Source organism: Nelumbo nucifera, chromosome 1 (assembly GCF_055504915.1).
Source record: "Nelumbo nucifera cultivar China Antique chromosome 1, China Antique-T2T, whole genome shotgun sequence".
Classification (NCBI taxonomy): domain Eukaryota; kingdom Viridiplantae; phylum Streptophyta; class Magnoliopsida; order Proteales; family Nelumbonaceae; genus Nelumbo; species Nelumbo nucifera.
The window spans coordinates 136,824,146-136,841,955 of NC_142649.1; the positions used below are offsets into that span (position 1 = coordinate 136,824,146).

General features: G+C 37.5%; 1 protein-coding gene across 4 annotated transcripts; it reads right to left on the bottom strand.

Annotated features, from left to right (window-relative positions):
- Positions 1–7,623: 7,623 nt before the first annotated feature.
- Positions 7,624–17,810, bottom strand: LOC104612284 (protein FAR1-RELATED SEQUENCE 5-like). Of its 4 annotated transcripts, XM_088894418.1 has the most exons (8): positions 17,644–17,810; positions 9,693–11,463; positions 9,066–9,383; positions 8,908–9,000; positions 8,752–8,829; positions 8,594–8,635; positions 8,449–8,505; positions 7,624–7,909 (listed from the first exon to the last, which is right to left on the bottom strand). In XM_088894418.1, exons 2-8 carry the CDS (start codon positions 11,445–11,447, stop codon positions 7,883–7,885), a joined length of 2,370 nt encoding a protein of 789 aa, XP_088750544.1. In that variant the 5' UTR covers positions 11,448–11,463; positions 17,644–17,810; the 3' UTR covers positions 7,624–7,882. The 4 variants fall into 4 exon arrangements, with proteins under 4 accessions (XP_088750544.1, XP_010277968.1, XP_010277966.1 ...); XM_010279666.3 differs by having other exon boundaries at positions 8,594–8,623; positions 9,066–11,463; XM_010279664.3 differs by having other exon boundaries at positions 9,066–11,463.

The window sequence follows — 17,810 nt, forward strand, 5'->3', positions numbered from 1 at the left end:
AAGACCAGATTAGTAGTCAAGGGCTATTCTCAGTTGTATGGTGTGGACTATATGGAGACATTTTCTCATGTGGCTAAAATTGGCTCAGTTCGGGTATTGATTTCATTAGCAGCTATGTATGATTGGCCTCTCTTGTAGCTTGACATCAAGAATGTCTTCCTGCATTGTGATCTCATTGAAGAGGTATATATGGAGCAACCACTAGGGTTTGTTGCTCAAAGGGAGGACGGTAAGGTTTGTAGACTCAAAAAGGCAATTTATGAACTGAAACAATCTCCACATGCGTGGTTTGGCAGATTCAGTGAAGTAGTGAAGTACTTTGGGATGAAATAATGTCAGGTAGATCATTTTGTGTTCATCCATGACTCAAAAGATGGGAAAATCTTGCTAGTGGTGTATGCGGACGATATTGTGATAATTGGGAATGATAGTAATGGGATTAACAGGTTGAAGAAATTCCTATAGGACCACTTCAATGCGAAAGATTTGGGTAAGCTGAAGTACTTCCTGGGAATAGAAGTTGCAAGGTCAAGGCATGGAATTAACTTATGTTAAAGGAAATGTATTCTTGACCTACTTGAAGAAACAAGACTGTTAGGTGCTAAACCAGCCGAGACACCTATGGAACCAAATGCTAAGTTGAGTGTTGATGCAGGTGAAGAGTTTGATGATCCTGGAAAGTAGAAGAGGTTGGTGGGAAAGTTGAATTATCTGACAATCACATGACCAGATATATCATTTCTTGTAAGTTTGGTGAGTTAGTTTATGCAACATCCTTGGGTCCCACATTGGGAAACAGTCTTAAGGATAGTTAAGTATCTGAAGAGTTCTCCAGGTCGTGGTCTGTTATACAAGAGTAGAGGAACTCTTGAGATAGAAGGATATACAGATGCTGATTGGGCCGGATCTGTGTCAAACAGAAGGTCAACCACAGGGTATTGTACCTTCCTTGGTGGCAATCTAGTAACTTGGAAGGTCACGCGTACCTTGAGCCATCGGGGGTGGAGCCTTTATATAGTTAAGTCCTCGCGGGTTTTGCGGATCGGTTCTAGAATCTTCATCACGATGGGATCCGTTTCCGCGTTAATTGGAAGATAACTTTGCCAACCGATAAGGCTTATCAATTCCGCCCGAATTGGGCGGGGAGGAGATAATGCTAGTTGTTACGCGGCGTGATCCCGTGAGGTTCGAAATCCGTTGGAGGGATTTCGGGGATCACCACATAGTAGTCTCGAGTCGATATCCCCGAGCTGATGCCTCTAAGTTCCGAATTGGGTTGAATGCCAAAGTGCCTTGGGATCGAGGTGATCCTGTTGCGATCTCGTCCCGAGGTGACCTTGTTCCAAGGTGACCTTGTCGCGAGGTCACTTTATCCTGAGGTAATTGGATATCCGAGCTTGATCTATTGCGGACTGGTCATGTCTGGCTGAGTTGTCATCTCTTGATCATGTCGTGTCCACATGTCCCCTGTTTACTAGGTCGGGCCAAATCACCCTTCATCAGATATCCTTCATTAGATATTGAGGGAGAATTTATGAACGGAGGGACGCTGATATTGAATTAGAACGTTGTTGATGAACCTAATAAAACCGAGCTTGTTGTACTTTCTCAGGAAATTTGTCCTTGAACGGGTCGTAATCGAAATCTAGGGTAGGTACAGTGGCCCAGAGGTGTCGTCCCCATCTCCGAAAAAGCATGGTCTTCACCACATCTGTGGTAGGCAAGTAAGACAAGATTTGAAGCAAAACCGACTCTGGAAATCTGCTTATCCTGTCTTCCTTTTCTCGGCATTTCTTATTCTTTCTACGCTTGCTCAACTCCATGACTTTGATAAGAAACAATAATGAATCGACTATACACTCAAAGAAAATCAATGGAAAGGAAGGATGGTTGAAAGCCAATGAGTTAAATAAGGAGAAACTCAACGGAAAAAAAGGAAGGGAGAAAAGAGTTCTAGTCGTTCTAGACCTTCTCATGGCGGGAAAAGGCAAGAGGGAAGGGAAAAATAAGTAGGGTTTGGCCGTTTGGGTAAGGCCGAACTTGGGCGGGCCCAACCCAACTCGAGCTTTTACGGGTTGGGTTTGGGGATGGTCATGGGCTGATAATACATGTCCCGGACAGGCTGGGCCAGACATCCGGGCTGGCTCATATTTGATAAAATATTACATGTAAGATCGTATACAATTAACAAAAGAATTAAAGAAATTATACGATCTATTATACAGAAATGTAAAAGCAACTTTCTTAAATGGGGAATTATAGGAAGAAATATATATTAAGCAACCTGAAAGCCTCATAATGCCAGGACAAGAAAATAAAGTATGCAAATTAATTAAATCTTTGTATGGCTTAGAACAAGCTCCTAAACAATGACATGAAAAATTTGATAATGTTTTAGTAACTAATGGATATAACAGAAATGATTCTGATAGATGCGTCTATACCAAGTTTGTAAATGATAAAAGAGTCATGATCTGCTTATATGTTGATGATATACTAATAATGGGAACAAGTCTGGAGGTAGTAAAAGAAACAAAACAATTTCTAAGGTCCAAATTTGATACCAATGACTTGGGTGAGATTGATGTAATCTTGGGGATTAAAATCCATAAACAATAAAGAAACTTTATTCTCTCCCAATCACACTATATAGAGAGTATTCTTAGAAAATTTGGACACTATGATTGCAAACATATTAAAACACCTTTTGACTATAATATTCACTTAAGGAAACATGTAGGAGAACTTGTTTCACAAAAGGAGTATTCAAGTATAATTGGATTTGTGTCTTACTTAATGAACTACACAAGACGAAATATAGTTATAGTTGTTGAAAAATTAAGTCAACATACTCATAATCTCGGAAATAAACATTGGGAAGCTCTAGTAAGATTATTAAAATATTTAAAATGAACTATAAATTTTGGTTTACACTACTCAGATTTTCCTCCTATTTTAGAAGGCTTTACTGATGCAAATTAGATTTTATATTCAAAGAATAGTACTTTCACCAGTGGATATGTATTTACCCTATGTGGAGGAGCAGTGTCGTGGAAATCAGTAAAGCAGTCCTGTAATACCAGCTCAACAATGGAGGAGGAATTCAATGCATTAGAATTGGTAGGGTCCAAAACAGAGTGGCTAAAGAACTTATTGGTAGATATGCCATTTTGGCCTCAGCTTGTTCCATCTATATCTCTCCATTGTGATAGTCAAGCAACAATAGCCAGAGCCAATAACCAAACTTACAACAGTAAAAGAAGGCATATCCGCTTAAGGCATAACTTGGTAAAACAATACCTCAGCGAAGGTACAAGCGCTCTGGATTTTGTGAGGTCTGAAAAGAACCTTATAGATTCGTTGACCAAACCACATACTTCTAAGGTGGTTTATGAGGCATCGGTAGGAATGTGGTTGAAACCCGTTACATAAGTCATTAGTGATGGACACCCAACTTATGTGAAAAGAGATCCATGGAATTAGGTTGAATGGATAAAAATGAATTGCTAGATGACTTGGGAAAGGTAAGATAGTGCTCACTGCCATTTAAGGAGGTTGAGCATGAGGCTCATAATCGGTTAAGAATAGTGTGTGCAATGCACACTAAATAATTGACCTAAGTGAGTGTGAAGTGTGGCTATTTCTAAGAGAGATCTAGGGATGACTCTCTAAAACACTCATGATTCTAAGAGGGGAACAAGGCTGAAATGTTCCAAAACGAAAGAACCACTAAAGAACTGGTGATTTGAGTTGGTTGGCAGGTTAGCTAGTTACGACAAAAAGGAAAGGTTGAATGAGTCTAACTCCACCCGTACTCTTTAACATAGTTTGTCATACCTAAGTGTTGATTGAAGTCCAAAGGACATCACCATGAATACTTTTTCTCACCACGATGCGCAGATTGTTTGATCTTGTAATTTTGAATATTATGGGGGATTGTTGGAGGGAGATTCAAAATTTCAAGAATCTCTCCTCCCTCCCTTGTACTTTTTAGTTTTGTCTTTTTCCTCTTCCCACCTTTGAATGCATGAGAAGACTCCTTGTCCCACATTGCTTGGGAAAGGAGTTGAGTTGGAGTATATCTATAGATTTGCTCTCTTTATGGGTAGGGACCCATAGGATGAAAGCACTATAAATGTTCTCATGCATGTAAGGGGGGTTGGGGGTGCTTTCCACCCGCGCACACCGAGCCGAGTTAGGTTGGGGCATGGGCGCGTACGCGTACGTGTACGCACGCTACACCGGATAGTTTTGTTTTTGACTAGATTAAACTTTTGACTTTAAAATTTAAAATTTATTTTTTAAAAATATTTTCTTATCTGTTTGTGTCTCTTCGAACATGTGCACTATTCTGAAAAGGCCTTTGTTTAAAAGGACACTTCTGTGTCTATTCGGATGACTGAGAACACTCTATAAAAAGAGTGTTGGTCGATCCAAAAACACATGCCAGTGCACTCGACACAATTTTCTCTTCTCTGTCAATTGTTCTTCTCTAAGCATCATTCTTTGTGGTTTGTAGAGGTCTGGTAAGCGAGTGCATGCCTACCAGTGGCCTATGGGATGTTTTATCTTGGCAACCGATTTGCAATCACCCGACTGCACCGTATGGGGAAAATGCGGTTTTAAGGAGAGTGACCAAGTGGCATGACTCATCCCTCCTTCTCTCTGCAAGTTTTCAGTTTCATAGTTCTACACCGCTATAGATTTGCAAGTTCTTGGTTGAATAACGATCATAAATAAGTTCCATTCTACTTTCTTTACTATTTTCCAATATAGGAGAGTAGCAAAAGCAGGTGGAGCTTAGGAGAACTCAGTTTCCTATATGAAGAGGCACCACCGCCACCACCACCATCACCGGCATCGGAACCTCCACCAAGACTATGGGCATCAACATCTCCATTGATCCCACGAGAGTTGATAAGAGTCCCTAAGTAGAAAAATGCAGAGCTAATGGCAAATGCACCTCAAAGTTTGGGAGGTCCATTAGACTCGTCAAAGTCATTTGTCATCACCAACAATCCAAACTCATCGAAGGCAATTTAAACTACCAAAAACCCTGAAATTCAAACTCATCGAAGGTAATCCACTCACCGATGGTTGTCTTTCCAAAGAACAACAATCCACTCACTGGTGAATCGATGAGGCATTTGTCGTCAAAGGCAATCCACTTGCCGTTAGGGGTGCAAATGGATCGGATCATGATTCGATCCGATATATATTTTATAAATATATATGTGTGTGTGTATAATACATATATATGCCGGATCCAACATGAACAGTGTCGAGTCAGATTCGAATATACCCTTATTTGAATCTGATCTGATCCGTTTGCCTCCTTACTTGTTGTTGGCTCTGTTTTTTTTATCAAAGAGACAAGGTACCAGTGGTCCCTCCATGAGAACTTGGAGGACATTCTCTTCCCTCTCCACCACCTCCTCCTCTTCGCCTTCTGTTACTGGAGATGTTGGTGGAGTAGCAACACAGAGTGGAGGACAAAGACTTCTTGCTCTTCTTTTATTAATGCTATCAATGTTGAAATTGGTTGCTAAATCAGTACTCTGCCCGCAATGCGACCAATTCTAGGACCCGCCATTGTAGTAACTCTTTGTATGATAGTGGCTGGTGAGATGTTAAAACATGGTTTAACTTGCCATTCCTATCAATTCATGCTATAACATCTCAACGGTGTTTAATTGATGGTGGTGTTGGTTAGATTGAGTTCCTTGTGATGATAAAAAGGTATTTTAGGAATGACACCTCGTGGAGATTGTTACAAAGGGTATTTTAGGATCTTTTTAAAAACAGTCACGTGGCATTACATGTGAATGGAGTATGATGGAAAGTTAATAGTAAAGGAGGTTTTAGACAATTGTCATAAAACTTAAGGGTACTTTAAGACTATGTAAATTAAGGGTATAGTTAGTTAATTAGCTAAACAATAGGGGTATTTCAAGAAATTTGCCCTTTTAAAATTGTAACATTTGTTTAAGTCCAAGAAAGCTTGGGAACCAAACTTATTCTAGCCATTAGTCTCTAAGGTTGCCTAAACCGAGTTTCAATCTTGTTGAACATCATAGAGAATGCATCTTATGCAACTGATTACATCAGGATCCTAAAGAATAACTCTTTCAAGTACAGTTTGTTGTTGTCTTCCTCCTTGATGAGTTGTTATAGCAGTTAACCTCTTGAGAAGCACCAAAACCTTTTAGTTCTTCAATAGTTGTCTTGTCATGCTTTAATATTCTTGGAGATTCCTCTATGGGAAGACTCGGTTGGGGCATTTTTTTGAACCAAATTGGTAGTATCGGTTTTTGGAAAACTAGTAACCGGAACCGAACCGAAATCAATTGGTTAATTGGTTGACCGGTTCAGTTAACTGTCACTTCGGTTTGTCAGGTTTTTGGTTTTTTAGTTTTTACAATATATATTATAAATATATATATATATAAATATATAATAAAATATTATAAATATATAAAATATTATATTTTAAATAATAATATATAATATATTATAAATATATATTTTATATATAATGCATATTTATTAATTTATAATATATAAAATACATATATATAATGTATATAATATATATAAATATATATAAATATATGTATACCAGTTGATTCAGTTAACTATCGATTTTTTATATTGGTTAACCGAAACCGAACCGACCGATTCAGTTAACCGATTTTTCAGTTTGGTTTCGATCGATTTGATTTTTCAATTTTTTTTCTCACCCTATCCAAAGGAGACAATAAATGAATGGCTTTCACAATATGTGCCAATTAACACCATGAATATGTTATTGGCTCTTTCTCTAATTGTTTCAAACTCCCAATGTTCTTTTCTTTTCTACATGCTTGAAGCTCGATCCCATTAATACCTTAATACCTGAGAGTTTTGGAAAAGGGCGCTCGTTCGTGCTATTTAACGAGTCTATATCAGGGCAGAACCTGACGGATTATTGCCCATTGGCCCATTGCTTGATAAAGTGATAAAATCGTTCAAGTCTGTGAGCTACTTTTGCAAAAAATTGCCAAGGTGAGTTCCATATGCAGCGCACACCTCTCAATATCCATATAGTTCTGGGTATTAGCCCCTTATCCCAAGACACGTTAAATCTGTCATTGGGGCTTGCCAAGACACATGCTTGGAAGTTGGAACCGACCCAAGTGATTGTTCTCAATGCCCGCCTAGCTTTCTGACAATGACAAATGACAACCATCTGATTCTTTGTGCTGCTGGCGATGCAATCCTGTCTATAGGAAATTTCACGTTCGAGGTTGCATCTGGAGTAGTTGAAGTGCTTTGTTATTAGTATCTCATATCTTAGAAACTTCATGGAATTCCCCATCTTGCCTTCTGTTCATTAGATACAGTTTGGTTAAATATTTCCTCACATTTCCCATTTAAGAACAGCAAAGAATCTGTTAATCATCTTAATGTCCAGGGCTGCATGCCTCTATGTGGTTATGATCATCTGGATGACTAGGTTTTGCCAGATAATCATTTAACCACTCATATAGCTCCGACCCAAATTTGAAGTCATTACAGTTCAGTCGTCCTGTCGTTCAATAAACTGAAGCATTAGAAATATTTTGGAATTTGGACAGTCGAGGCTGGGAATTAACTTCTTTCTTTTCCATCAATAAGTAATGATGAATTACAAGGGGTTGAATAATAAAGGAACCTTGTTCAAGCATGTTGCATTCAGATGCTTGAGGAGAACGTCAAAAATCTGCCCTCCCTGGATATCTAGGGAAAGGAATCACATTCTAAGTCAATGCCAGTGACAAACAGAACCATGCACCCAAAGCCTAGGCAAATCCAGTGTTTGACAGTCCCATAACGCCTTAGATCAAGGTACCATTGATATGGCTCAAGTGGGAGGCCCATCTCCAGTATCCTGAAACGATCAAAGTAGTTGCCCGGGAATTAATTCACAGATACAGGACTCATCACTTGAGATTTCATGCCAAAGTGTTGCAGGTAAAAGCATCCACAAAGAGTGAAACTCGACAAAGCAGTACCAACTAAAGGAATCGACTCTGAAATACCCCTTGATGCCAACCTAGGTTCCTTTTTCCATGCCAACCAAATAGTGTTACATCCAAAGGTGGCACAGAAAGAAAGTTGAATTTCCTACGAATTCTTGGGTTGATTGCAAGACATAAAAAGTTAAATGCACATCATAACAAGCAAATCAAATTGCTGATGTTATAAGGAGTGTTTTACGGTTTCACCCCCTTGATGCTTGATCTTCAGAGCTTTCGATGAAAATATCAAATCAGCTATTTAATCATTTAGATTTAAAAAAAAAAAAAGAAACAGAATTAGTTAACTAAAATAAATTAAAACTACTAGTATGTAGTATCGTATCAGCCAGTTAATTTACCACAAAGGATTTTATGAAGTATCAAAAAATCCACATCCACTACCACTTACTTGTATGTGAAGATTAGTAACAAATGAGCTGGAATTGTACATGAAACAATATGGTGGCTGTGACACAAACACATAATAAAAATATTAGAAATGTTGTTATCTTAAAAGTAAATTCTCTTAGAAATTTATAATTTGAAACAACTACCTGGAATTGTGGGGAAATGGTGTGAAAATTCTGCAAATCCAACTTCAGTGTAGCCCATGTTAGAAGATATGTTTCAATTTTAAGGATTGTTATAATATCAAATTAGAAGAAAAAGTACAGTTTGTCAAATAACTAACAGAGTTGCCTGAATAACTTACATGAACATGATTTGGAATGGTGTTCTGTGGATCACTTCTATTTGTAATAGTTTGAATATTTTCTCCAAATCTTGGACCCTATGTTATAGGAGTTTTATAAGAGTTTCAATACAAAATATATCAAAATTTAATACAAAAATTATCAAACCTTAATACCTGTGTGTATGTGAGAGAGTGGTCAAATTCTTGTGTGTTTGTGTTTGTCACCTTCTTGCCCACAAGATTTAGATTCCCCTCATCTCTACATTCCTGAATCATAAAAATCAATTAATACTTATATAAATAAACGTTTTAGATAAGTTAAAAAAAAATACCTGTATAGAGCATTTATCAATATATTGGTCCTCTTGTCTTTTCCTCTTGGTTGTTGCTTTTGCAAAGGAATTTTTTGGCCTTTTTGAGGAGCGTACAATGGAAACCTTGTCTTTAAATCCTTTTACTTGTTTTGAAAACCCACCTTCCACAAATCTAGCCCCAGCGCTAGCAATGCTATCATTTTCAACTTGTGTTCCATTAAGATCTATGCAAGGAGACCCAATGTTATCATTTTCAACTTGCATACTCTCAGATGATTGATCAAATGTTGTCTGCTTTAAACACCTTGTCACATCTTCCAAAAGCTTTTCTCCTACCTGCATAACCATCTTATAAGCATCATCACTAGGTGCAGCTTTATTTACTATCTGGATGAGCAAATGAGACATCTCTTTCCTATATGTTGCTATCTTTGTAGCTTGATCAGAATACCAACTAGAGGCATGAGATGCTTCACTTCTAGATGCTTTCGCACCAATAGTCCATCTTTTCAATATATAGCACGAGGGTAACATCTCCACGCGTTTATAATCAAGTATTTTCAATGCATGCCTACATAAGATCCCAACAAATTCAAACCTTTTGCAACTACAACTGACTGAATCATTTTTTGAATCATAAATCACCTTGAATCGATGATTCCCTCCATATGCACAAATTGTATATTCAACTATTGTTTCAGACACAACATGATCATCTTCAATTCTGCAATTCAACTGTTGCAATACTTCATTATGAAACATTGAAAAAATGGGTGGTGTATACACATGAGCGGCAAAATCTAATATTCCCACATGTGCTGCCATGGTTGGGGTGCTTTGTGTTGCTGCAAGTTCAGCTTTTAACTCCTCATACCGCCTATCAGCAATCACTCTCTCAAAATAGCGAAGGAATCTCGACAAATCATACCTGATATTGAGATATTTCTTGAGGCAACCATTCAAACTTTCGCTTCTTTGTGTTGTGCTCATATCAGCAGAAAATGTTTGTCGTTCAAATGCCAATGCCCATTTATGCCTTTTATTGTACAATCTTTGTAACCAATCATTCTCTTGAAGTTCATACCTATTGAACATGCTCTCCCATGCATTTTCAAATTCATCAACATCTTCACAATCATATAGACAACTACTAAAGTCCTTAGAAAATGTCTTGAACTTCTCAAATACACCACTAAGGTGTTTTACAGCATTGTGGTACATATGCCAAACACACAACCGATGATGTGATTCTGGCAACACCAAATTAATCGCTTTTTCCATAGTTGCATCATCATCAGTTAGAATTGTATTTGGTTTTTTTCCCCCCATTTTTTTTAGAAACACCTTAAACAACCATTCAAATGTCTCTGTAGTTTCATCATACAACAATGCAGCACCAAAAATAACCATTTTCTTATAATTATTCACCCCCACAAATACTACAAATGGTCTATTCTCCTTATTAATTCTAAATGTTGTGTCAAAACATACCACGTCACCGAAATGAGCATAATCTGCTATCATTTGTGCATCTGCCCAAAACACATTTGTAATCAACTCAGCTTGATCAAGTTGTATTGCATAAATGAAGGATGGATCTTGTGACTGCCTATCTTCAAAATATTGTAGAATACCACCTGCCTCCCCCCTCTCCATTTTCCCAGTCCGGTATGTACTTAAGTAATTATTTAAATCTACAGAAGTAAACTCGATATTTTCACAATCACCAGCTTCAATGGCCATTAATTCCATTGATTCTTTTGAAGCTATTAATGCGTCATTTGCCATTTTAGCTTGACTACCTTTTACCTTGCCGGTCATTTTTTGTGATCTCAACACATGTGACTTAGTAGGGGTTGTAATCATATGATTATGAGCCTCATTAAAATCAATGACACGATAACAACCATCCTTCCAACGACTTATCTTCATAGCTGCCATACAACCACATCTTGTCTCTGCTCGACGATTCTTGACATTGAGCCTACGTTTATCTGTATCACGTCGCCTCCCTTCTCTAGAACAACAAAACTTGCTGAATCTTATTTGGCAAGTCCGCTTGCATAATACCCTATTATCCTTTCGAGCACTAAATCCCACCCTTCCAGCATATGTATTATAAAATTCGTATGCTTCATCAACCGTATTAAAAATCATGCCAATCTTTGGGATCCACTCTTCAGGAATAGGATTCGATTTTTCCTTGAGTTTATTTTGTATACTTGTATCAAAGCCTCTTGTTTCTTCAGAAGTAGGCAAACCATCAATAGGTTTGGCTGGTTCTCCCCTGTTGGGTAAAGGATTTACCTCATTTGAATCATTGGTAGTGGTAGTATGTTCAGGTTTGTCTCTGTCAAATTCAAAACCCAACCTTTGCATGGAGTGTGAGGTATCCTCCATTCTTTGTTTGATTATCCTGTTACACAACAAATTTTAACCAACTATCAAAACATTATAACATCAAAAAAAGAAAAGAGAGAAAAGCTAAAACCAACATGACGAGAAGAGCAATATAGTAAGTTGGGAATCCACTATGTCATAGATTAAAAATAGATTCAATTAATCATCTAACTGCAACAATGGTTTCCTACTACATCTACTGCGAACCTATAACTGGTTATATGAAGACAATAGGCTTACACGCCATCCTCTCAAAATGCCTAATATAAAATTCTCATAAGCAAATTTGTATAGCAACATGAAAATAGATTTTTTTTTTTTTTTTTTTGCTTCATGGGACTACACAACAAGGGGTAGCCCATCCCCCTCCCTTAACCCCCCCCCCCCCCTCCCAACCCTGGTGAAAATAGAACTCTAGTTCAAAACACAGTTTCCTACTACTGCATCCAGGCTCACATAATGAAATTTTATCCATCATCAAGTTAAATCATTATAGTCCTAACTCTTATGGGACTGCCAAGTTAACAGATTTCTGGTACGGTTGTAGAGAGAATCCACAAGAATGATTCATGACTAGTTGGAAACAAATAAAAATAATAACTAATTCCAGACCTAATCTAACTGGATTATGAATGATGAGTCTTGTAACATATCCTAAACAATGCAGAATAGCCTCCAGCTTTCAGCTCGTTCATAATCTCAGGCCTATCAGTGCTGGATTAAACCTGCTAGCATGACAAGGGAAATCAGGTACTTGACATATCAATTCTAAAAGTTTGAGTAACAACTAACAACTGAACACCCCCATTGTTGAGATTGTCTTGCACAGCCTATACCAAGAAAGGAAAAAGACTGAAAGCTGTCACAGTAAGATTTTCCAAAACCCTTGAGAAGATGAGTTGGAAGTAAGGCTTTGTTAACTTTAGCTGTACTTGCAGCTTCTCATAGCTCTTGCAATTTAGAAATTTCCAACTCAAATTGAAGATCACTATTCTGACCTCCCTTTTCTAAAAGAATTTACAAACTACATTTAAGGTTGTGACATTTATGCATATAAGCCAACCCCACACAGTTTGGTGATTGGTCTTATGTCTGTTGAGTTGAGTAGATGTCTATACACATACACACAACAAGGGACGTTGAGGCTACCGGTTCGCTTCACAGTTTAAAAGCCAATAATCAAAACAACAATGGTTTCAACACCCACATTTCCATCGGGCAAAATAATCTTCAAACTATTGATGGGCATTATCTATAAAGTAATAAAATAAAGGAAAATGATATTTGAAACTTGCATGATAGGTAATAGGAAAACAAAATTGTGAGACAACATAAGAGTTGATTGTCACATAACAATGAAGAACATAGGTGGCATAGTGTCAAGGTGACACCTAGGCAACGAGGCAGCCTTGGAGGGTTGCCTCACTTAATGGCCAAGCTAATTTGTACATGGCACTACGAAATACCTTTGTGTTCTTAATTTGTCGAGATTATAATTATAAAATATACATTATTAAACTAAAACATTCCCCTTGCATGCTTGTATAGTAGGCTTTTTTTTATTTTCTTAATTGTTAGGGTTCAATCAACACACATGCTGTTGTATGCTGTCTTGAACCCTCAAAGACTTCAAAACCTGAACCAATACAGAAGAACATAAAATTTTGTCCAATCAACACATTTTCCTTCTCCTTTTTCTTCCACCTTTTCTTTTCTTCTTCTCCTAGGACAAAAATAGGGACTCATCCCCTATATTTTCTGAAATTTCTTTTCTTTCTTCTTTACTTTCTCATGAATATGCTGACTTTGCTATACTTTAACTTGAATTTAATACTTTTCTTATGAAAATTATAGGTAATTATTAATGAAATATGATCACTAGTTGCTATTGGAACCTAGGTAACTACCCTAGAACACAAGGCACCCCCTACCTAGCCTCACCTTGGCATCTTGAAAACTATGATAGAGGAAAAGAAACTAAGTCCAGCAGTTTACGACTAGTGTTGTAAAAACAGCCAAAACCAAGAAGACTAATCAATACAGACAAAACAACCATCTCAGGAAAAAAAATGTTTTTGCATTATATCCAGTATTTTAAAAGTGCAAGGGCAATTTGCTCCCAAGGCACAGGGTGAGGCATGTGCCTTTTTGAAGCAAGGCACAAAAATTCAAAACATGCAAAAAATGCCAAATTTAAAAAAAAAAGCAAAAAAAATTAAAATATGCTAAGCATAATATAAATAAAAATATACTTTCATTCAAAATAAATATTTTTAAAAACCTATTATCTAAAATTAAAACACATAAACATAACATGTAAAGTGTATTCAAATGAACATTTAAAAATAAAATCAAACATATAAAACATTTTCAAGAATGTAAAACCCACAATTTCTTTTCTTTTTCAATTGCACTACTTTAAATAGCTAATGTAATGTAAAACAACCTGCATTCTTGATTCTACAAGCCACCTTTGTACCAAATCCCTCGAGGCAAGCCCAAACAAATCCATGTTATGGTTTAAATTCTTAATACTTACACAAAAGTAAATGACTTTATAATGTTAATTGTCTTTTAAGAAGATATTTTACTAGGATGAACAACAATAGAAAATAGGGGGTTCTCAGAGCAAGGGAACAAAAGGTGCAAAAAAAAAAAAAATTAAAAAGGCACATGCTTGGGCTGAAGCGCAAGGCGTATGCCTTTTGAAAGTGCTATAACTAGGACGTAGGCAAGGAGCATACTTTAAAATGTGCCTCGCCTAAGTGCCTAGGCGCACCTGAGGCCCACCTTTTAAATCACCGATTATATCCAATAAGGGTGATTGATACATATTGCGAGAGGAGGTGGGACTTGGGAGTGAGATCAAAGTTTCTCCAACATGTCTTTTGGTTCCAGCAACTAGAGCAAGGGACAAGTTGGTCATTGCAAGGCAGTAGAAGAGCTTTTGAGTTCTGAGGCTGCCGATGGGTGCGAGTGATCACCGAAAGGAGGTGGATGCCGACAGAGCAAGGAGGTGAGAGGATGGACTAAGGAAACTCGAGTTCTGCAAACCCTCTGCTCTGTTCGTTCAGGTGGGAAGGGAAAATGAAACAAGAAAACCTAAAAAGGCTTTAGGGGCAGAGTTGGGAGCTAATGGGATGGGCTTAATGCCTGTCCCATTAGTCACACACATGGGAAGCTTGCACCCATAAGTTAGGACATGTGGCACTCCCACGCTGTGTTGGGTACTTGATGGGAGCAAATCCAAACTCGTCCAAGATTAAACTATAGTGATGAACCTCTGTAGTACTGCTTTACCATCACTCACCAGGCCAACCACAGAGCCATACTAAAATGAAGTGAGAGAGAACAAAGCTGACCCAAACTAAGTTAATTCTTCAAGCTCAAACTACTAGTTGCAATTTTGCATCAAAACAAGGCTAACTGAACCTGTTGCCACAGGTATCTAAAGGCTAACAGATGGGGCCAAATAGGCAGGGTTAACAAATGAGAGTGATTGGGTTAGCCATTACTGCAACTTACTGTGATCCAAGAAGCAGTGGAAGAGGGCCACTAAAGGGTGGACCGACTGCAGTCTGCTAATGATATATAGCAGAGACAGAAGGCTACACAAAGGTCCTATGCGCTACAATATGCAAAAGAGGAGACCACACCCTGCTATCTTATTTCACTTTCTATTTTTCTATTGTCCTGAGATCTTAAAATAACATGAGCAAAGCAAACAGGAACAACCATTACGGCATGATTTGACACAGGAAACACAGCTACCTCACTTTGCTTGGCCTTATTGTGGTTGCTTTGCTGCTCAAGAAAAGCTACATAAGATATGAATGATGATGATCGTACAAGTCAGCTATCTTTGGGGAGAAAGACAACTATAATACTGGGTCAACTAGAGGTTTAAAGAGTGCAGCGCAAATCATCAAATAAGATAAGGCAATTATGCGAACATCCAAGCTACAGATGCATGTTCAGCTTGCTTATTCCCCTTGTTTGATCATGCAAGATTGAAGATTATCCTGTCCTTCCCTTCTCATTCAGTCATAATGTTGACACTTGGCGAGTTACAAGACATATATAACTCTTCCCACCCAAACAGCAATCAAGTCAAATGATGGGACATGAATTGGAACATGATCACAGTAGTCATGCAGTAAAGCATAATCAAACAACTATTACAATTAAATTATGTAGATAAAAATTGCAAAAGTCAAAACTAAACAACCTGCACACACAAAAACAGATGGTGAAATGAACTGAAACATGAGCATGTGTATTCATTAAATTCTTGATTTCATCCAAGGAATCTCAGCTCACACCTCATGTTAGCGTTAGTGTCTAAAAGGAAGGGGCCCCTCTATTATCTCCAAATTCCAAGTAATGGAAGAAAGGAAAACAAATTTGAAGGGGACAAAGTTAACTCACTTTGGTAAGTAAAATGGTAAAACTTTCCTTTCTCCCTCTGTCTCTTTCTCTTCTTAAGACCTATCAGCAACAAAGACCTACCCTTACAAAGCATTCTATGATATCTCCTGCACCTCAATGATTAACTCCTTTATAAGTCCCTTATATAGCATCTTTATGAGATCCATTATACTCACATTTCAAGGTCACTGTTTGACTTGGACCAACAACCATAAACAAAGGTGGAACTTGAAAACCCATGGTCGTCTCCTATATTTTGGTGGTTAAATTAAAAGCGTGTAGGTTACTAGGTTATTAGGTAAATCCAAGGGGTGGTAATGATATAAAGTATTGGACCAAAACCAAGAGGGAGGTAAATGTAACTTAACAGATTATGGGGTCAAATTACAAACCATGGCCATCTCCTATATTTTGTTTGTTTTTAGGAGTGGGTTCCACATTTTGCATTAGTCCTCCTAACAGACCTTACGTTTGAAAGGAGAAAGAGCTGAATCAAAGTTTATGCATGCCCAAGATGCTTCTACAGCCCAAGATGCTGAAATTGTCAGTGTCTTCATCTCATGCAGCTGACTAAGGAGAGAATCACTAGCTAGTGTGGTATCATAGTCACAAAATCTGTTTCAAATAACTAAATTATCTATTAAAATTGAGAACCTAGATAAATCAGTTAAGAACAATTAAACCTGATTAATAGATGATATAAATTTTTGAGCCACTTTTGTGAGCAGCCCCAACTTTCTGTTTAAGAGAACCTATCAAACAAAGAAGAAATAGACCTAATTCTGTCCAAAAAAACAGCCAACAAGACCAAGATACAACTGAATACAAAACTTTATTATTATGTCATATACTCGTGTAATTCTTATGTACATGTAGACCCATTACAAATCAATTATAGTAGGATCTACCATTTATAATCTGTAATTGATCCAACAGATCTGTAAAAGGATTTGGGTCTGCCACAAAACATACCGAATTGAGATTTTGCAGTCTATAATCCATTCCGGATTGAGATTTTATTAGTATTACTAGTTATATATTCCATTATAATCTGTTGTGTGAGCTCATTTTTCATTGTAGAAGTTAATTTTTTATACATGAATTTCATTATGACATGGATAATTTGACAACTAAGAGTATTTATATAAATTAGAAAGCCATCCATGAATATGCAACTTGAAAATTATGTTCCAAAACCTATTTACATATCTTATTTGAAAAATTCTCAACTCTATTCGTTCAAAACTATGAATTGACCGACTTTCCTATTTTCGCACGGTTTAATGGTGGGATGAAGAAAGGTTACTGCGCCTTGAGAAAACTCATTTTAACAGTTCCCCAACGGTGTGGGATCATGAAAGTTGAAACAACGAAGAGATGATCCATTGAATTAACGAAGAAATCAAGAAATATTGAAAGAGAAGCAAGGAGAAAATGTTTTATCTTGGAGAGGTGGCCTTTTGAAACGACGAGTTGTATTGAAGCAGCGATGGTTCAAGGAATTAGGAAAAAATCAAGAAATTGCATGAGATCGAAAAGGAATTAACCAGGAGATCATCGGGACACTAGTGCAACTAAAGATTATCAGGAAATTACAGGAGATCGAAAAAAATTACATAAAAACTGAACCTACATCAAGAAATTACAAGCAAGGAGAAAAGCCCCTTTCGTCTCACACTCAACAGAGAGACGAAAGGGCTTCTCGTCACACTCAACAGAGATCCAACTATTTTTTTACTAACAAAAGAAAACAAAAAAAAAAAAAAACCTGAGAGATCGACCACCGACGAAGAATACGATTGGTTGTTCCGTTAAGCAGAGGGAGAGCCGTTGAGTAGCAGTGTGAGAACGAAGAAGGACGAAAGAGTGTAATAGGGATTAGCTGAACGCATTGGCTGTGAAGCGGGCTGTGGAAGTGGAACCGATGATAACATC

Coding starts and splice junctions, on each gene's coding strand:
- LOC104612284 (XM_010279664.3), bottom strand. CDS start 11,447: ATGGAGGATACCTCACACTCCATGCAAAGGTTGGGTTTTGAATTTGAC. Junction 8,506..8,593: donor CCATTTCCCCACAATTCCAG/GTAGTTGTTTCA, acceptor TTTGTGTCACAG/CCACCATATTGTTTCATGTA. Junction 7,910..8,448: donor TTACTAATCTTCACATACAA/GTAAGTGGTAGT, acceptor TGATCGTTTCAG/GATACTGGAGATGGGCCTCC.